This window comes from Nuphar pumila, chromosome 7, assembly GCF_984573655.1.
Source record: "Nuphar pumila chromosome 7, dmNupPumi1.hap1.1, whole genome shotgun sequence".
Taxonomy (NCBI): domain Eukaryota; kingdom Viridiplantae; phylum Streptophyta; class Magnoliopsida; order Nymphaeales; family Nymphaeaceae; genus Nuphar; species Nuphar pumila.
The window spans coordinates 1,828,008-1,850,623 of record NC_143255.1 but is presented as its reverse complement, the minus strand read 5'-3'; the positions used below and the strand labels follow the sequence as shown (position 1 = coordinate 1,850,623).

The 22,616-nt window shown below is 35.7% G+C and overlaps 1 protein-coding gene across 1 annotated transcript in view; it reads right to left on the bottom strand.

Moving 5' to 3' along the window:
* The window catches only part of NOF1 (U3 small nucleolar RNA-associated protein), a 61,290-nt gene that overhangs the window by 25,014 nt on the left and 13,660 nt on the right, over nucleotides 1-22,616 (bottom strand). The window contains exon 6 of the mRNA XM_090013503.1: nucleotides 8,273-8,353. Within this exon, the coding sequence (XP_089869629.1) occupies nucleotides 8,273-8,353 (81 nt within the window). The remainder of the gene's footprint in view (nucleotides 1-8,272; nucleotides 8,354-22,616) is intronic.

Below are 22,616 nucleotides of genomic sequence, written 5' to 3'. Positions count from 1 at the left end.
TTTATAGTCACATGACTTCAGACTCATATAAATACTTATTTTTTCTTTTGCGACTCTCTTTGCCCCCCGAGATAACCCTAATTGTGTGTTATCCTCCAACTCTCTAATGTCAACAGGTCAGCGCAACTATCATCTGAATCTTCTCAATGATTTTTACCATATTCGAGGGTTCACATGATAATTGTGCAAATGTTGGGAGATCCACAAAAATGGGAACGAAAGGTTGTAGCAAGTGTGAATCTTCTCAGTGAGTTTCATCTTTTGGAGATTCGTAATATATTTGTGCGAACACAAGGAGACCCGCGAAAATATGTTGTGAATCTCCTCAATGATTTTGACCATATTTGGAGGTTTGCACATATTTAAGAGAACGTAAGGAGGTCTGCGCAAATATCTTGTGAACCTCCTTGGTGATTTTAACCATATTCGAAGGTTCACAACATATGTGTGAACGTCAAGAGGTCTGCACAGATATTATGCAAATCTCCTAAGTGATTTTAACCACATTCGAAGGCTTGCAACATATTTGCACAAATGCCAAGATTAGTTGTCATAAGCAGTGCACCCCTAAAAAGACTAGGCGAGCCTAGGGAGACTAGTCGGTACACCAATTAAAATAATTTAAAAATATACAAAATATGAAAACAAACTACCAAAATTAATAACAAACATGTATACAACATGAAATCAATCAACAATAAGCAATGGACAAAACACAACATGTCATCGAATATTGTAAAGCAACTATATTAAATATACAAAACATGATGATGACCCACCATGGCAAATATGTAGCATATTTGAATATATATTTGCAAATATATAGCACATACAACACTATAAGTGCATTCAAGTCTAAAATAGTCAAATACAAACTAATATATGTCTAAAGGGTAAGGGTCAAAGAACCCCAATAAGTTTACAATAACTCAACAAGTCTACTAAGATGATATGTCGAAAAGATAAGGATCAAAGAACCCCAATAAGTTTACAATATCAAAAAGACATAAATGAACTAGCAAGCTAGTCCAAAACTCTCGACTCTCTACTCTAAGGAATCTAATCTTTACATGATGAATTTGAAAGTCCATCTGAATCATCTTCATCAATATATTGGTCATCTTCTTCAGTTTCTATAGAACTAGCTTCTTCCTCTTCTTCTTCCATCATCACCACCTTCTTTCCCTTGTTCGATCTTTTCTTCCTTATGTCTTGTGTAGCACGAATTTTTTCTCTCCCCTCAATGCCCCGACGATCCAAATGCCTTTTCACCTAAAGACCATGTAAGTGATGTGTCATCTTCAAAGACCGCCTCATCTTCACTTGGTCACTCATCTTTTTCATCGACTTCTCATAAGATGATGGGATCGATGAGATCACCTTTGCTCATTCGCTCCTTATATCATTGCCTCAATCTTCAATTAAATTACACAAAAACCAAATCATTCAACTTCTTGTGCAAAATTCGATTGATTTTCTTTGTATGTATCTATAAAAAAAATATAAAGTTAAAAATGTATACAAATTAACAAATATTGTTTAGTATTAAATAACAGTTTACCGCTTCAAAAATACTGCAGACACGTTCGCAATTGGAAGCATTACATATGAGGCCTAAGAAACGAACAACGGTCTGGAGCTTGGGACAACCAATGCCAAAGGAAATCCACCAATCTACTATAAAAAAATATCAAACTAGATGTAATTAAAGTATATATGTTATAAAAATAATACAAACTTAAAGTTATATGAAATTTAATCAACTTAACTAGCAACTACACTTTTCTCTTTGTCTTTGCTAATTCCATGCAAAACGACACACTAACAGTTCTATATTTTATCAGTTGGTCTACTAGCAGTGATTTTTTAAATATGTTCTTTAAATATTACAACTCTCCTATATCTTCCAACATCAAATCCACAAAATGTGCAGCACAAGAAGTCCAAAACAAGTGTTTTCTTTTCTCCATCAACATTTCACCAGCTTTGATGTAATTGGGTGCATTATCAGTAACAATTTGAACAACATTTTATTCGCCAACTTCTTCAACAATCTCATTCAACATTTGAAAAAGCAAATCTGAATCTTTAACTTCATCAGATGCATCAACTGATTATCAAAACATTGTAACTAAGGGGCAATTAACCAAGAAATTAATAAGCGTTTGGCCCTTAGTATCACTCTATCCATCCGACATTATGTTGCATCCATAGTTGGTCCAATGCATTTTGTATTGGTCCAAGAACTCATTTGTTTTCATAATTTCTTTAGCTAAAATTGGCTCTCACAACTCGTGGTACGACGAAGGCTTCATCCCAGGTCCAAACTGGCCTATGACTTCAATCATACTATGAATGGAAGGCAACTTTGATGTATGAAGAGATATTTTTGCTTCATAAAACCATCTATCCCCTTCTTCTTTCTTGAAGTGGTTCTCCAGCGTGTCCATTGTTGTTTCCTTGTTCTAGATCACCTCGAAAATATAAATTCATAGGTCCTTTTGGTTGTGGTGGTTTCAAACCAAAGTTACTATTCGGCTGCACCCTCCATCTACGAAACTGCAAGTCCTCCTGAATTCGAAACTAAGAACATGTATTCAGATCTCCCTTCATATATATTAACCCTTTTTTTTATTTTTTCACTCTTCTTTGATTTTTCATGTACTCAAAAATTACTATATTGATTTCTGGTGTGGTTTTATCACATGCCTTCACATTGTTTTTAAACCCAAGTAGATGTTGCTTAATTTTGTATATGCCTCCTTTATAAGTTGTTTTACATTTACCGCACGTCGCAGAATTCAAATCATTTTTGTCCTTACAATATGCCCAATTCCATGTTGAATCGCCAGATTTTCGCTTCAAGCCCATCACATCATCTTCTAAATCTGGAAACGTCGAACATGGAGTACACCCACTAGCACTTGAGGAAGAAGCCCCTTCCATTGTTGTTCTAAAAAAAAATGTAAATTCACTAAATTAAAAGGAGTAAGCAACAAAAAACATAAGATAATATATATCAATATATGTGAAAAACAAATACATAAACTATCCAGTATATACATAATACATAATTACATACGCTTATAAGTTATAATATATATATATATATATATAATTATATATATTTACATATAGAAAACAGATATATATGTGCATCATCATCTATTTGTGAGTGTGTGTGTCAAAAAAGATAAAAAGAATCCATATCCTCCAATCATTTCTATCCAATGCCATGTCCTCAGTGAGGTTCAAAGCATTCATATCCTTTCCTATCATCTCCATCCAAGTCTTCTTAGGCCTACCTCGGCCTCTTTTAACTAATATATTTTCCCATTTCTCCATCCTTCTAACTGGAGCATCATTAGGCCTTCGCCGAATATGTCCAAACCACCGTAAACGATTCTCTCTCATCTTATTTTCAATGGATTCAATGCCTACCTTCTTACGTATCTCCTTGTTTCGAATCTTATCTTTTATTGTATTTTCACACATCCATCTAAGCATACGCATTTCAGCTACACTCATTTTTTGAATATGATGTCTCTTGGCAGCCCAACATTCCGTACCATATAGTAAAGCGGGCCTAATTGTCGTCCTATAAAACTTTTCCTTCAACCGCAATCGCATTCTACGATCGCAAAACACTCCAGTTGTACTTTTCCATTTCATCCACCCAACCTTTATCCTATGATTTACATCTCCATCAATTTCTCCATACTTTTGAATGATAGATCCCAAATATTTGAAATAGTCATCCACCGATATTTCTTGCTCACCAAGCTTCACTACACACATCACTACTTTGTTGCTTACTAAACCGACATTCCATATATTTTGTCTTACTCTTATTCAACTTAAAACCTCTTGCTTCCAATGTCTGTCTCCATAATTCTAACTTAGCATTAACCCCAGCTCTAGACAAATCAATCAAAACAATATCATCAGCAAACAACATACACCACGACACATTTCCTTGAATTGATCTCGTAAGATCATTTGTCACTATAGCAAATAGGAAAGGGCTGAAAGCAGATCCTTGATGTAACCCAACCGTTATAGGAAAATTGGTTGTCACCCATCCACAAGTGCGGACATTGATTACTACTCCTTCATACATATCTTTAATTATACTAATGTACTTGAGAGAAACACCTTTCTTCATCATTGTCCACCAGAGAACGTCCCTAGGTAACTCTATCGTATGCCTTCTCCAAATCAATAAAAACCATATGTAAATCTTTGTTCCTCTCTCTATTTCTCTCAATAAGTTGTCTAAGAAGATGTATAGCTTTCATAGTTGATCTTCCAGACATAAAACCAAATTGATTCTCTGATATCATGACAACCTTCCTCAACCTAGACTCAATCACCCTCTCCCAAAGTTTCATAGTATGACTCATGAGTTTTATACCATGATAGTTTGTGCAATCGTGTATATCACCCTTATTCTTATATAGAGGCACCAAAGTATTCTTCCTCCACTCATTAGGCATCTTATTTATTTGTTAAATCTTGTTAAAAAGATTTGTCAACCATTCTAAACCTTTCTCACCCAAGCATTTTCAAGCCTCGATAGGTATACCATCTAGACCAACTGCCCTTCTTGATTTCATTTTCTTCGAAGCCTCTGCAATTTCTTTCTTTTGAATCTTGCGCATGAAGTCACAATTCATCTCATGAAAAGGAATGGAGAAGTCTCCAAGATCCTGAGCATGACTTCCATTAAATAGCTTATCAAAATAATCTTTCCATCTCTCCTTAATCTCCTCATCTTTGACTAAAACCCTTTGCGTTTCGTCTTTGATACATCTAACCATACCTAGATCCCTCGATTTCCTATCTCTCATCTTTGCAAGCCTATAAATATCCTTTTCACCCTCTTTGGTATCCAACTTGTCATAAACCTCCTTATATAACTTATCATTCGTGTTTCAAACTACTTTTTTAGCTTCCTTCTTTGTTATAATATACTTCTCCAAATTCTCATTATCAAGACTCTTACTTAGATTTCTATAAACTCTTTTTTAACCTTAATAGCTAATTTGACATCCTCGTACCACCATGATATATCCTTACCTAGCGGTGCACTGCCTTTAGACTCACCCAATACCTCCTTAGCCACCTTTCTCATGCCACCCGCTATCTTATTCCACATTGATTCTGAATCCTCCTCGAGACACCAATCAACTTCCTTAACTACCTGCTCTACAAACATTCCTTGTTTAGCTACTTTCAGTGCCCACCACTTAATTCTAAGATCTATCCTATGTCTATCCCTTTTGCGGCATTTTCTAATTCTAAGATCTAAAATTAAGACTCTATGTTGTGTAGCTACACTTTCTCTCGGTATAACCTTACAATCGATGCAACAACCCCTATCTCTCGTTCTAAGTAGGAAAAAATCTATCTGACTCGTATTAACCTCACTTTTAAATGTTACTAGGTGAGACTTTCTCTTCCTAAACCAAGTGTTTGCTAAGATCATATCATAGGACAAACCAAAATCTAAAATTCTTTCTCCTATACCACAGCCTCCATGGATACTCTCAAATCCATCCCTATTAATGCCTACATGTCCATTAAGGTCACCGCAGATGAAAAGCTTTTCTCCATAAGATATCCCTTGTACTACTCCATCTAAATCTTCCCAAAATTGACGCTTAATGGAATCATGTAAACCTACTTGAGGTGCATAAACACTAATAATATTAATAATATCCGTACCTAATACTAATTTAATAAGTAAAATTCTCACCCTTCCTACGGACCTCAACTACATTATTTATAAACTCACGACTAATAACAATCCCTACTCCATTCCTATTCCTATTTATTCCTGTATACCAAATCTTATATTCCCAAGGTTCTATCACTTTTGCTTTCTCACCTACCCATTTGGTCTCTTGTAGACATAAAATATTCATCTTTCTCCTACACATAACATCTACTAACTCTACCAACTTACTAGTTAAAGACCTTATGTTGCAAGTGGCTAACCTAATTTTATGCTCTTGAACTATTTTCTTTATCCTCCACCCGTCCAACAAAGTGAGGGAACCCTTGCTTATTTGACACCACACCAGGGCGCTAGTGTGACGCGTCGCTTCTGGGCGACGACCTAGCAACCCTTGCCCATTTATCAATGCCTTCGGGCCTATAGAGTACAACGGGTCGCTTAGTAGGGAACGCCCCAACAAAATTCTCATATTGGTTCATATTCATAGGGTGTAACTAAGTTTTTATGCTGACTGTCACTGGCCTACTGCAACCCTCCTCCTTTATCCGGGCTTGGGACCGGCACTCAACAGCGTTGACCGTCCATCATACATACATACATGATATGTGTGAAGTGTGAAAAAGATAGGAAAACAGATTATATATAAATTGCACACACACAAAGATATATATATATATATAAAACTTAGAAACAGTCAACCAAAAATATAACTCAGAAACATAACCCAGAATCAGGCAAACAAATTATATATTAATTACATATACATAGATATATATATATGAAACACACAAACACAGAATATATATAATAGAAAAAATGGTAGTTCAACCAATAGGTACTCAAGCCGCACTCAACAGCGTTGACCGTCCTCCGTCCATCATGCATGCATAATGGACGGTCAATGCGCAAAAACGAGCAAAAAAAGCATAAAAATGTTCTTTTGCTTAAAAAAAGATAAAGCGCCGCAAAAAGCCAGTGGGGACATGTGCAGGATTTCTGAAAAGAGCTTTGAGCGTCGTTTCGAAGCACCGCAAAAGGTCCAAGCGGAACTGGGACCTTTACCGGTTCGAAAGTGCCGCTAAGGGTTGTATTTGCGCTTTTTCACATTTATTGTGCATTTTTTTTCATGTTGACCGCCCATCACGGGCACAAGACGGTCAGCGTGGTTGAACTTGGGTTGAGCACCTATGGATTGAGCAGCTACCAATCACACATATATAATATACATATTATAATACCTGAAATACAGAATATATATAATATATATAATTTATATAATATAACTGAAACAGAAGATTATCAAATATATATATATATATATATATATTATAAGATACATATATATCTAACTGAAAACATAAAATATAGAAAAAAGGAAGAAAAAAAGGAAAAAGAAAAAAAAAGGAAAAGCATGAAGAAAAATAGGGGGGGGGGGGGGGGGGGAGAGAAGAAAAAGAAAATAGGGATGGAGACAGCAAACCGAGAGAGAGTGAATGTGAGTGACAGAGACAAAGAGAGAGAGAGGAGTGTACCTTCTTGTTGCAACAAACCGAGAGGGAGAGAACAAAAGGGGGGGGGGGGGGGGGGAGCGAGAAACATAGAGTGTGTGAGTGAGAAACTGTGAGAGAGAGAGAGAGGAGTGTACCTTCTTGTTGCAACAAACCGAGAGGGAGAGAACAAAAGGGGAGAGAGAGAGAGAGAAAAGTGGGAAGGGTTACACCCTTCCCGTTTTTATACCTCCCTTTTAGCATGGTTGACCAGTTAAAAAAAAGAACAAAAATAGGCTTTAAGCCTAGGCAGTCTCAACCTAGGCGGCAACTATACGGTAAAAAAGGGCCCCACTGCCCAAACCCAAAAGCCCAGGCAGTGTGGCCGTGCCTAGGTTGCCTATGCGCCGCCTTTGACAACTAAGACGTCAGAAGGCCTAAGCAGATATTATGCAAATCTCCTAAGTGATTTTAACCACATTTGGAGGTTCACAACATATTTGTGCGAACGTGAGGAGGTCCACGCAAATATGTTGCGAATCTACTGGGTGATTTTAAGTTTTTAACCATATTCGGAGGTTCACAACATATTTGTGCAAGTCTACACAAATATGTTGTGAAGGGTAAAATGGTCCTAAATAAGTCGACATTCAATGATTTTGGACAAGGGGAGAATTTTGGCATATTTGTGGATTTTTTAGAGAACTTGCCATTTTTAGAAGATAGTGTGGTCATTTACTGTATTTAATATTGGTTGTCATAGCCAATGACATGCAAAATTATAAAATTACACATTTTTTATTTAAACTTTTTGACACCAAGAATCATTATGTAAAGACATCAGTACTACTAAAAATTAACAAAAAGGTCATCACAAGACCAACCTATACAAGGGATGACAGGGACAACAGTAATTAACATCAACTAGAGGTTGCATGCACAAAACATACTTTGAACACGCATACTCACAAATTAGAAAATGAAAAAGCAACTTTCAGGAGTGATCATAGGAATATGCAATTCTTAAGTGAAGTTCTGATCATACTCTGAGTGATGGAGGTGTTAGTTCAATTAACCTCTTGACAACACGCAGTGCAATGCTTCTGATTGGCAATAAGATCAGAACCTGAACAGGTAGGGCAAGAAGTTAATATTAAAAAAAAAAATTATAAACATCTAAGAATGAAGCATGAAACAAGAGGCCTTACACAATAATAAAATATAGAAAAACATGTGTATAAAGAGAAAATTGCAAAATAAAAAAGAAAAAAAAAGAAAAACAGAACACAATCATTATAACATAAACACACACATGTATCTGTGTGGTGCTCAATAAGACATGACATTAGGTCATTTGGTGTGGCTCCACTGATAGCATATAGGCTTATCAAAAAAATTCATAGAAAAGAATCAATTGGCGACCAGAGGTCATATCAAAAAATATCAGTTTAGTGAATCCGTTATAGAAGTGTCAATCCTGTCCAAACTTATTCAGGATAAACCTTTTTTCCTTTTTTTTATTCTGTATTTCTTGTAGTCCAGCCAAACCACCTATTAGAGATCGGATCAAAGGATAATGGACCAGATAGAGTGAGCAGAAGAGAATCTCAATCAAAGGAAAGTAACAGCAGTAAGTCTCAGTTAAGGGAAAGTGCTCAAAATCCTAAGATTAGACAATGACAGCAGCATCCAATAATGCCATTCTCCCTATTATAATACATGCTTGTCTCAAGCACTTGATGAAATATAAATTTATAGTTTTTATGCACTTTCTCTTGCCAATTAGTGGGTTTATGCTTGTATTCTTGTATTGACCCATGAGAGGTGTTTCTGCTCTTGTGTTATTGTGTTCTTGTAAGCCCATAAGTGGCATCTACTTGTGCTTTTGTATTTTATTACATTGTATCTGAGCGTGAGGTGACGATGAAGTGAAGGAACATTCATTCCAAGATGCATGAAGGAACATTCATTCCAAGATGCGTGAAGGAGGAACGAGTGTCCATGAACTTCATCACTTTGGAAAAAGTTCATCATCAACACTTTTTCTCTCTTCTCTCTATCTCTTCCAGTGTTGTTAAAAGCGTACCTTGAGGAGCAAAAGGTGTGCCTCAACTTGAGGCAAGGCCCTCTGCGCCTCAAGGCACCAGCCTAAGGCGTGCAAAAGAAGAAGAAGAAGAAGTTTTTTATATAATCAGTTTCTCAGTTATATAATCAGTTTTTCAATTATATATGTTATATATTTAGGACATAATCCTGTTATGCTATGTAGTTTTTTTTCAAAGCTATATAATTTGTTTCTAAGTTATATAATTAGTTTTTCAATTATATAATTAGTTTCTCAGTTATATAATCAGTTTCTTAGTTATTTTTTTATAGTTTTTTTAATCAGTTTTTTTAATCAGTTTTTTTAATCTTGTTATGATGTGTAGTTTTTTTCACAGCTATATAATTTGTTTCTAAGTTATATAATTTGTTTCTCAATTATATAATCAGTTTCTTAGTTATATAATAAGTTTTTCACATACTTTTACATGCTAATCTCATATTTTTAAGTATTTATTTGAGTTTTTTTATTTCGTATTGGTTGTTGCTTCATCAATAAAGCATTTATTTATTTATTTATTTATTTATTTATTTATTTATTTATTTATATTTTTAGATATATTTATATAGTTTTTTTAAGTTTTCAAAAAAAAATTGAGGCTTACGCCTCGCTTCAGTTTTTTGTGGAGCACCTCGCTACACCTCAACGTTTTTCACAACATTGATCTCTTCTCTTCTCTTAGTACGATGGCCGAAAAGGAAGTAGTTACGGTTGTTCCCATCAAGTTTGATGGGAAAAATTATAACATGTGGAAAAAGAATCTTGGTTGGCAAAGACTTGTGGGACTATGTTGATGGTTCCATATTCTTACTAAATCTATTTGTGGAGAGGATTCTGTAACTAAAGAGGAATCTCTTAAAGACAATGACACAGAGAAGACTCTTTTAGACAATAAAAAGGTCATTGTAGCATGAGATGTTAGACATGCCAAGATTTTATCCTTACTTATAGGAAGTATGTGTGAAGAACCTTATGAAAATATATTGGAATTTGAGAGGGCCAATGAAGCGTGGGATTTTATCAAAGAAACCTACACCCAAAATGGTGTTGCCCATAAATGAGAATTGCAAGATATGATTCGTAATTGCAGGCAAGGAGAAAAAAGTGTCAAAGAGAAATATGAAACTCTCAAAAGACTTTGGGACCAAATGGCTAAAACGGAGCATATTTGGGATACCCTTAATGATGCTTGCCGTAGGAAAAATCATATCCTTAGTGAGCAATTTTTCCAATTTATGAGAGGACTTAGGCCCAAATATGAACATGTTCGGGTTTCTATCATCCACAGTAAGCAAGAGGAGCTTCCTCCCTTGCATGACATTTTAGCCCAAGTATAACAGAAAGAAACAAAGCTAAAATCCATGATCGGATCTAAGGAGACCAAAGACAATGTATTGGTGGTATCTAGACCCAGTGCTAATACTTATTCCTATAAGCCTCCTATTTCAACAAGAATAATTTTGGGAGGCTAAGGAGGAATGATGGTAGATATGATGAGAAAAATGATGCTAAAAAAGGGAAAAATATTTTTTATAACTGTGGAGAACCGAGGCACATCAAACCATATTGCCCTAAATTCAAAAAGGATAAGAAAAAAGTAGTCATCTTAGAAGCTCCTCACGAAGACAAAGATACTACCAACACCAGTTACAAAAACATGTCTTTATCCCAACTCGTTGAAGCTCTACAACTGCTCCTCAAAGGCTCATCCTCCTTAACCAGTGTCGCAGTCTCCTCTTCCTCACCTCTCGATAAGATTTTTTGGCTCTTTGATTCTGGTGCTTCATTTTATGTGACCGCTAATAGTACTATACCTTCTGATTGTAGTATTAATTCAAGTAGATCTAATGTTTTTACCGCAGATGGATCCTCCCTTGAAATCAAAGGAATTGAAAACTTTACAAATTCTTCAAGCTTCTTTATCAAAAGTCATAATCATTCCAAAACTTAATTTAAATCTTCTTTCAGTTTCCCAAATAATCAACCATGGTTGTAGTATCTCCTTCGCATCTAACAAGCAGATTGGAGGACATAGAGAAAGAGATCATTACTATATGGACCGGTTGATCATTCCCAAAGATACTTTTTGTTTCAATGTACAAAAAATAGATTTTTTTTTGCATCAAAGACTAGGTCATCCTAGTATTTCTAAGGTATCCAATGTATCTCACTTGAAAAAATTTTGTAATAAAAAATCCAATGTACTGATTGTATTCTTGGGAAAATGAAAGTCATTCTTTATCAAGAAAGAACTTTTTTTGCTTCCAAACCACTTAAATTAATATACTCGGATGTTTGGGGACCTGCTCTGGTTGCCTCTAAAGGAAGATTTATTTATTATGTGATTTTTGTGGATGATTATTCTCGTTTCACTTGGATTTACTTTCTTAAGCATAATTATGAAGTTTTTGAAACCTTCAAAACTATTCATAACCTTGTCAGAAATCTACTTAAAACCAATATTTCTATATTTCGTTCTGATTCAGGGAAAATATATATCCAATGACTTTAAAAATTATTTGAAAAATCACAGCATTTTGCATCAAAAATCTTTTGTAAACACACCTCAATAAAATGGTATTAGCTATAGTGTTAAAATAATATGTAATTCTTGATATACGTATATTTATAAATATACGTATATCAGGGGCTTTTTGGTCATTTCATATACTGCACTTTAGCACAGTCCATTGGGGACTGAAAAATCTTTTAGTTTTTTATTTTTTGTTTTTTCTATTTTTTGTTTTTTGAATTTTATGTAGCCGTTGGGGGGCCGACAGTCCAACGCATGTTGGACTGCCCCCCTTTTGTGAGAGCAAGTGAGGCTTCTTATTGTAAGCCAATGCTTGTAAAAGCATTTTGTGTGAATATATGAAATTCCTTTTTGGCTTTAAGCCTTGTGCTATTTTGTGAAAGTGATGTTCGGTATCTCCTTCGTGAGATTGTTATTGGTCCATTAGTGATCATTTTTATTTGTGCACTTCTTTAGCCTTTCATTGGCATGGTAATAGTGCACTATTGTTTCATTTCATGGTATCAGAGCTAAGGTCTTTGAAAAAGCTTCTTTAGTGATCCTTCGTGTGGTAGTGCCCTTCACGCTTGTGCTAGCCGCTTCTCTATTCAATTTTTTTGCAATTCATTATGGAAGAAAGAGATTCTGCCTCCGTCATCACATACAAGCTAAATGAGAACTATTTGATGTGAGCGACGGCAATAATGAATCACATCAAAGGCAAAAGGCTATGGGGCTTTATTAATAGCTCCACTAATGAACCCCAACTCAAATTGACTAAAAGAGAAAGAGATCAAGTCAAAGTATTGTCCGAAGAATAAAAGGAAAAGACTTTACAAGAATACCAAGATAAGTTGGAAGATTGGGAAGCAAGCAACACTCAAATCCTCTCATAGTTTATAAATACCATGGAATTTAAGATTGCCACCAACATCATCAAGTTCAAGAAGGCATGCGATGCATGGATCTTCTTAAAGAATTCCTTCATTCAAAGGGATATGGCTAGATTATATTACCTCCAAGACAAGGTACGTAATGCTAAACAAGGAGACAAAAGTGTGAGAGATTTCTATGGGGTTTTGTCTCCCATTTGGGACGAATTAGCCATGTTAGAACCTAAATGGGAAGGTTCAGCTATAGAAATGAGAAAAGTTCAAATAGAAAGAAAAAATCTTTTTTCTTTCCTTTATGGCCTCCGACCGAAATTTGAACAAGTTAGGTCCTCTTTACTTCATAGGACCTCAATTCCTTCTATAAGTGATGCTCTTGCACAAATTTTCCAAGAGAAAACAAGACTTGGCATGCACAAGTCAAATGATAAGGTTTTTGCCATGGTAAAGACCCGAAAACTTTGTAAAAACATATAAACCCCCTCATTTTGAAAAGAAAAACAATGGGGAAGGACATCATGGAGGATACAAGGGTAAAATCATTTGTCATCGTTGTAAGGAATCGGAACACATAAGACCGAATTGCCCCAAATTCAAGAAGGTAGCCGTTTTAAGTGAAGAAACTCAAGATATCAAGAAAGAAGGCAATTTCAATGACTTGACAATTGCTCAAATAGCGGAGGCCGTTTCACACATCCTTAAGGATACTCCTTCTACATCCGGTGTCACCATCTCTTTCTCCTCTCCTCCAGGTAAGTCCACTTGGATTTTGGATTCAAGAGTGTCTTTTCATATGACATATAATGAATCTCTACTATCCGATTGCACCAATTCATACTTTTCATGTGTGTCAACCGCCGATGGCACTTCTTTAAAAGTCAAAATTATAGGAAATCTTAAAGACACTTCAAAAAAAATTTGTTCCAAACATAAGGGTTATTCCAAAATTAGATTTAAACCTTTTTTCAGTTTCTCAAATTTTCGATAACCGGTGTAAAGTCTTCTTCTCATATAAGACTTGTTGGGTGTAGGATCTCCAGTCAGGGAAGTTGATTGGGCAAGGCCATAGAAGAGAAAATCTCTATTATATGGACTTTTTATGTCTGCCCAAAAACTCTTTTTTTAATCATGTCAAAGATATGGATTTAGATCTTTGGCATAAAAGATTAGGACATCTAAGTTTATCCAAATTATCTTATTTTTCATTTTTGAAAATTTTTTGTAAAGATAAAGATTTTGTATGTGAAGATTGAATACTTGAAAAAATGCAAATGATACCTTTTGGATTAAGAACTTCCTTATCTAGTGAAATCTTTGAATTGGTGTACTCGGATGTATGGGGTCTCACTCCTGTTATGTCAAAGGGAGGATATTCATATTATGTTACATTCATAGATGATTTCAGTAGACATACTTGGATTTTCTTCCTCAAGCTTAAATCAAAAGTTTTTTCGTGTTTTAAAAATTTTCACAACCTTGTTATAAACCAATTTAAAACAAATATTAAAGTCTTCTGCTCTGACTCAGGAGGAGAGTTTCTCTCAAATGAATTTCAATCATATCTAAAAACTCATGGAATTTTACACCAACGATCTTGTTTAGGGACTCCTCAACAAAATGACATTTTTGAAAGAAAGCATAGTTATATTACTGAGACTGCTAGAATCCTTCTTATCTCAAAGAATATTCTAAAACAATTTTGGGCCGAAGCTGCACTTACTGCAATATATTTAATAAATAGAATGCCTTCTCAAGTCTTGAAAAACAAATCTCCAATTGAATTTTTTTTTTAAATTTCTCCTAACTTGAAGGTTATTTGGATGTAAGTGTTTTGTGCTCCTTGTAAAATATAACAAACTCTCTCCCAAAGCCATAAAATGTGTCTTTCTTGGATATGCTGAGAATAAAAAAGGTTATCGATGCTATGATCAAACAAATGACAAACTTTATGTGTCCAGAAATGTCACTTTTCTTAAAAGAAAATGGATTTAATTTTGAAAAATCCAAGGAAGAAGCCGAGTATGCCTTTTTATTTGATTTATTACCTAAATCAAATAATGAAATTGTTAATGACGTTGAAAATGTCAAATCTATTAATGACTAGTGAAGAAAGAGAACCATCCTAAAATCTCGTACAGTATTCTAGACGAAGTAATGGGGAGCATTCATGTACCTTTGAAAGATATAATCAATCAACAAATATTGAGGAAACTAATGTTAGGAGATCTGAATGAATCCATAGGCCTCCAACTAGATTTGTGTCATATGAATCTTTTACTCCAAATTATAGAGCTTACCTTCTAGCTATCCATTCATATCATGAACCATCTAACTACAATGAATTTAAAAACATAGACGAGTGGGTAGAAGCCATGAAGATAGAATTAGATGCACTACATAAAGCTCATACCTGGACAATTTAACCTCTTCCCAAGGAAAAAAAGACTATAGGGTGTAGATGAGTCCCTAGAAAGGTATAAAGCACGATTAGTTGCAAAAAGGATACTCCTAAGAATATGGAATAGATTATGAAGAGACATTTGCTACAATAGCTCGTATGACCACAGTTAGGACTTTAGTTGCAGTAGCATCCATTAGAAAATGGCCTATTTATCAATTAGATGTTAAAAATGCATTCCTAAATGAAAATTTAAATGAAGAAGTGTGCATGGATCCTCCTCTCGGTTTGACTATTAGTTTAGTAATACTATATTGAACTTTGGTTTTAAATCCTGTTACACTGGCACTGCTTTATTTGTAAGATCTACCGGTACTTCACTTATTATTATTCTTTTGTATGTTGATGATATGATCATCACTGGCAATGATAAAAAGGAAATTGAAGAAATTAAAGTTATGCTTAAAAGGTCTTTTGACATGACTGACCTTGGTTTTTGAGATATTTTCTAGGAATTGAAGTGGCTTACTCGCCAAGGAGATACATTTTGTCTCAAATCAAGTTTGCAGCAGATATTGTTGCATGTTCGGGAATCACTGACACAAAGTGTGCAGACACACCTGAGATGATAAATGCAAAAATGACAGTTGAAGATGGAGTACTATTAGATGATCCAACTCTCTATAGGCAACTTATCGGATCGCTAATGTACCTTTCTATTTCTAGATCTGGCATCGCACAAGTTGTACACAATGCCAGCCAATTTCAACATGCACCCACATCAGTTCACATGAGAATAGTTCGATACATCCAGAAAACTATTTCTAAAGGGTTATTCTTATCCTCTTCCTCATCTTTAAATCTTATTGCTTATACTGATTCTGACTGGAGAGGAGACCCCAATAACTGTCACTCAAGTACTGGTTTTTGTGTCTTTTTAGGTAATTCCCTCATCTTTTGGCGATACAAGAAACAACAAAAGGTGTCTTTATCCTCCACTGAAGCTGAGTATAGGTAAATGGCTACAACAACCACCGAAGTTGTGTAGATGCGAGCATTACTTACAGATATGAGAGTTGATATTTCAAAGCCTTCAAAATTATGTCGCGACAACAAAAGTGTCATATATATTGCCATCAATCATGCCTTTCACGAGCGAACAAAACATATTAAAATGGATTGTCACTACGTTCGTGAAGAGTATTTGAAGGGGACAATTATCTTACCTTATGTTGAGTCTGAATTTCAGATTGCAAATTTCTTCACCAAAGTTCTTCCTCTACCAAGATTCTTGTTTCTTAGCAAACTTTCGGTGATCTCACCGTAAGTTTGAGGGGGAGTGTTAATAATATGTAATTCTTGATATACGTATATTTATAAATATACGAATATCAGGGGCTTTTTGGTCATTTATGTTAAAATGTAACTCCAAATTTCATTACATGTATATATATAGAGATACATATACATATATATCATGTATGCATGTATATGTATCTCTCTCTCTCTCTCTCTATATATATATATATATATATATATTTTTATTATTATAATACCCAAAAGGGTATTTTTGTAATTTTCCCTTTTACGCATATTCCCTTTAGAATTATGGTTGTAATTATTTTTTTAACTTTTTCTTTTTCTTTTATTATTTTTTATCTTTTATTTTTTGTTTTTTGAACCACATTGGGGGCCTCCCAATAGAGTCATTGGGGCCCCCACAACGGTCACAAATGTGACCGTTGGGGGCTCCCAACGACTCCCTTGGGAGCCCCCATGTTGGCTCCTCTTGTGTGGATGTGTATATATAGGGGTTCTCCCCCTTTGTAAAAATAAGCTTGAGAATCTCAAGCATTTCCTTTTTGATTATTGCATTCATCGCATGCCTTTGTGCATGTTTGATTATTTTACGCTTGTATGCGTATTTGTTCAAGTGTTGTTTGAGTGCATTTGAGCACATCTTTTATAAAGTATTAGTGCTTGGATGTGGATTGTCTCTTCGTGAATATTTTTACAATTTCATATATTGTACTTTAGCACAGTAGGTTTAGATGTTTCCATCAAGCGTCAATTTTGGGAAGATTTAGATGGAGTAGTACAAGGGATATCTCATGGAAAAAAGATTTTCATCGGCAGTGACCTTAATGGGCATGTAGGCATTAATAGAGATGGATTTGAGAGTATCCATGGAGGCTATGGTATAGGAGAAAGAAACGAAAGTGAAGAAAGGATTTTAGATTTTGGTTTGTCCTATGATATGATCTTAGCAAACACTTGGTTTAGGAAGAGAAAGTCTCACCTAGTAACATTTAAAAGTGAGGTTAATACGAGTCAGATAGATTTTTTCCTACTTAGAACGAGAGATAGGGGTTGTTGCATCGATTGTAAGGTTATACCGAGAGAAAGTGTAGCTACACAACATAGAGTCTTAATTTTAGATCTTAGAATTAGAAAATGCCGCAAAAGGGATAGACATAGGATAGATCTTAGAATTAAGTGGTGGGCACTGAAAGTAGCTAAACAAGGAATGTTTGTAGAGCAGGTAGTTAAGGAAGTTGATTGGTGTCTCGAGGAGGATTCAGAATCAATGTGGAATAAGATAGCAGGTGGCATGAGAAAGGTGGCTAAGGAGGTATTGGGTGAGTCTAAAGGCGGTGCACCGCTAGGTAAGGATATATCAGGGTGGTACGAGGATGTCAAATTAGCTATTAAGGTTAAAAGAGAGTTTATAGAAATCTAAGTAAGAGTCTTGATAATGAGAATTTGGAGAAGTATATTATAACAAAGAAGGAAGCTAAAAAAGTAGTTTGAAACGCGAATGATAAGTTATATAAGGAGGTTTATGACAAGTTGGATACCAAAGAGGGTGAAAAGGATATTTATAGGCTTGCAAAGATGAGAGATAGGAAATCGAGGGATCTGGGTATGATTAGATGCATCAAAGATGAAACTCAAAGGGTTTTAGTCAAATATGAGGAGATTAAGGAGAGATGGAAAGATTATTTTGATAAGCTTTTTAATGGAAGTCATGCTCGGGATCTTGGAGACTTCTCCATTCCTTTTCATGAGATGAATTGTGACTTCATGTGCAAGATTCAAAAGAAAAAAATTGCAGAGGCTTTAAAGAAAATGAAATCAAGAAAGGTAGTTGGACCAGATGGTATACCTATCGAGGCTTGGAAATGCTTGGGTGAGAGTGATTTAGAATGGTTGACAAATCTTTTTAACAAGATTTGGCGGACAAATAAGATGCCTAACGAGTGGAGGAAGAGTATTTTGGTGCCTCTATATAAGAATAAGGGTGACATACAAGATTGCATAAACTATCGTGGTATAAAACTCATGAGTCATACTATGAAACTTTGGGAGAGGGTGATTGAGCATAGGTTGAGGAAGGTTGTCATGATATCGGAGAATCAATTTGTTTTTATGCCTGGAAGATCAACTATGGAAGCTATACATCTTCTTAAACAAATTATTGAGAGATATAGAGAGAGGAACAAAGATTTGCATATAGTTTTTATTGATTTAGGGAAGGCATACGATAGAGTACCTATGGATGTTCTCTGGTGGACAATGATGAAGAAAGGTGTTTCTCTCAAGTACATTAGTATAATTAAGATATGTACGAAGGAGTAGTAACCAATGTCCGCACTTGTGGAGGGGTGACAAACAATTTTCCTATAACACTTGGGTTACAACAAGGATCTACATTAAGCCCTTTCCTATTTGCTATAGTGATGGATGAGCTTACGAAAACAATTCAAGAAAATGTGTCGTGGTGTATGTTGTTTGCTGATGATATTGTTTTGATTGATGAGTCTAGAGTTGGGGTTAATGCTAAGTTAGAATTATGGAGACAAACATTGGAAGCAAGAGGTTTTACGTTGAGTAAGAGTAAGACAGAATATATGGAATGTCGGTTTAGTAAGCAACGCAGTAGCGATGAGAGTGTAGTGAAGCTTGGCGAGCAAGAAATATCAGTGGATAACTATTTCAAATATTTGGGATCTATCATTCAAAAGGATGGAGAAATTGATGGAGATGTAAACCATAGGATAAAGGTTGGGTGGATAAAATAGAAAAGTGCAACTGGAGTGTTGTGCGATCGTAGAATGCCAATGCGGTTGAAGGGAAAGTTTTATAGGACGACAATTAGGCTCGCTTTACTATATGGTACGGAATGTTGGGCTGCAAAGAGACATCATATTCAAAAAATGAGTGTAGCTGAGATGCGTATGCTTCGATGGATGTTTGGAAATACAATAAAAGATAAGATTCGAAACGAGGAGATACGTAAGAAGGTAGGCGTTGCATCCATTGAAAATAAGATGAGAGAAAATCGTTTATGGTGGTTTGGGCATATTCGGCGAAGGCCTAATGATGCTCCTGTTAGAAGGATGGAGAAATGGCAAAATATATTAGTTAAAAGAGGTCGGGGTAGGCCTAAGAAGACTTGGATGGAGATGATAGGAAAGGATATGAATGCTTTGAACCTCACCGAGGACATGGCATTGGATAGAAATGATTGGAGGAGAAGGATTCATGTGGAGGACCTAGAATGATTTTCTTTTTTGGTTCATATCGCCGATCCCAATTTTTTTGGGATGAAGGCATAGTTGTTGTTGTTTTTACTTTAGCACAGTCCATTAGGAACTGAAAAATCTTTTAGTTTTTTATTTTTTGTTTTTTCTATTTTTTGTTTTTTGAATTTTATGTAGCCGTTGGGGGCCTGACAGTCCAACTAGACGTTGGACTGCCCCCAACGGTCATAACATTGACCTATGGAGGCAGTCCAACGCATGTTGGACTGCCCCCTTTTGTGAGAGCAAGTGAGGCTCTATAAATAGAGCCTCACTTCTTATTGTAAGCCAATGCTTGTAAAAGCATTTTGTGTGAATATATGAATATCATTTTGGCTTTAAGCCTTGTGCTATTTTGTGAAAGTGATGTTCGATATCTCCCTTGTGAGATTGTTATTGGTCCATTAGTGACCATTTTTATTCATGCACTTCCTTAGCCTTTCATTGGCATTGTAATAGTGCACTCTTGTTTCATTTCACATAGGGTATCTAGTCCTCACACCCATGAGCAAAACGGTGTTGCAGAATGCAAACACCATCACAATGTTGACACAGGGCTAAGTTTGATGAGTCAAGCTGAGGTTCCTACCAAGTGCTGGAGTTATGCTTTATGTGTTGATGTGTATCTGATCAACCACATTCTGTTTGAAGTCACACGCCATAAATCACCCTTTGAAATTCTTTTAAAACAAAAACCTGATTATAAGTTTCTTAAAAAAAATTGGTTGTGTCTGTTACCTGTGCCTAAGACCTCATAGATCCCATAAACTTGATTACAACTTAAGAGTGTTTGTAGGATATAGTAATACACATCGGGGCTATCAATGCCTACATCATATAACGGGGAAAATCTTCGTCTCTCGAAATGTAGTATTCGATGAATCGAGGTTTCCTTTCCAACCACACCCATAACTCCTGGCCTTACACTATCTGCCACTCCTGTATCTGTACCCGCACCTGTTGGACCTATATCAAATGTTCAAAACTAGTCTATGGTCACTCAACCCATACCCATTCAAAATAGTGACCCACCGTCACCGATCCAAGGTCCCATTATCAATGAACCCTCAACCTCAAGTCATGATTCAACACCTTTATTTGAGTCGTCAACCTCATTGACACCCATTTCTGACAACCAACTTCATATTCAACTAGAGCCCCTACCTAGACCACTCCGTGCCCATCCAATGATTACACGATTTCAGGATGGTATTGTACACCAATAATTTATCTTTCTACCCTTTATCCACTGCCATGTGCTCTCATAGCCCAATTTATTGAAGATGCCAAACCAAAAACCTTTCGCCAAGCTAACCAAAGGTCTTTACTGGTATGCTTCTATAGATAAGGAATTTTTGGCTTTAATGCAGAATGGTACTTGGACCCTCGAACCTCCACACCCATCTCAAAATTTAGTCGGGAGCAAATGGATTTCAAAATAAAGCATAGGGCAGATGGTTCATTAGAGAGATACAATGCTTGTCTCGTTGCAAAAGGATATGATAAGGAAGAATGTATGACTATTTTGAAATCTTTGGCCTGGTAGTCAAACCAACTACCATATGAACAGAGTTGTCTATTGCAGTGAGCAATCAGTGGCCCATTCGTCAGTTGGATGTGCTCAATGCATTTCCACATGGTGATCTTAATGAAGTCATTTTTATGGAATAACCTTTGGGTTTCAAAGATCCACAATATCATGATTATGTATGTAGTCTCTGCAAAGCTATTTATGGCTTATAACATGCACCCAAGGCGTGAAAAAAAAAATTAAGGCATTGTTAGCTATGGGATTCTCTGGATCTTGAATCGATACATCACTCTTCATATTAAGGCAGTTGTTTGTGGTTGCTTATGTCTCAGTTTATATGGATGACATCTTGGTTACCAGCAATTTGGTTCAGTACCTTCGCAAACTTAGTTTAAATCTAAGACAAGCCTTTGCTATAAAAGATCTTGGAGCCCTGAATTTTTTTCTTGGTATCGAAGCAGTGTGGACCCCCAACGGACTTATATTATCTCAAAAGAAATATATAATTGACCTTCTTCACCAAGCTAACATGATTAGAGCTAAACCAGTTCATACACATCTTTCAAGCTCCTCTATTCTTTCTGTTGGATCTGGACCTGCTTACCATGATCCAACTCAATACCGAAATATCGTTGGTGCACTTTAATATCTCACCTTATCACAGCTGGATCTTGCATATCCAATTAACAAGGTGTGTCAGTTTATGCACAAACCTACTATTGAACATTGGACAACGATTAAATGGATCCTTTGACATATCAAGCATACACTCCAATTTGGTCTTCTTATCAAGACATCTGCTAATTGGTCTCTCACTACCTTTTCGGATGTTCAAGAGGCAAAATATAGGGGCTACATCCAATACTAAGGCCAAATACAGGGCCGTTGCTAATGTTGTAGCAGAACTCATTTGGATCCAATATTTCTTAAATGAACTAGATGTCCACTATTCTTCAACGCCAACACTTTGGTGCGAACGTATCCCACAATGCATCCTGTGTTCTATAATTGGAACAAGGACGTGGAAATAGAGGTTCACTTCATTCGGGATCATATTGCTTATTACACAATGAACAAGAAACACTAAGAAGAAGAAAATGGAGGCACAAAGACAAGGAGTAACTTCATTGAAAATGAAGAATGAAGAAAGAGTACAACATATAGAGACAAAAATAGTTGACCACATGACCTCATGACTATGTATAAAAATACCCTCCAGAAATAATCATATATACAAGAGAAGGGTAGCACAAGATTTAATAATACACATATTGCATTCCTCAACACTACTAAGAAGCAATTGGTGGTCAAACAATTAGTGCATCAAGACTAGATTGCTACTACCAACAGATCGGTTGAATGAGATCAGAT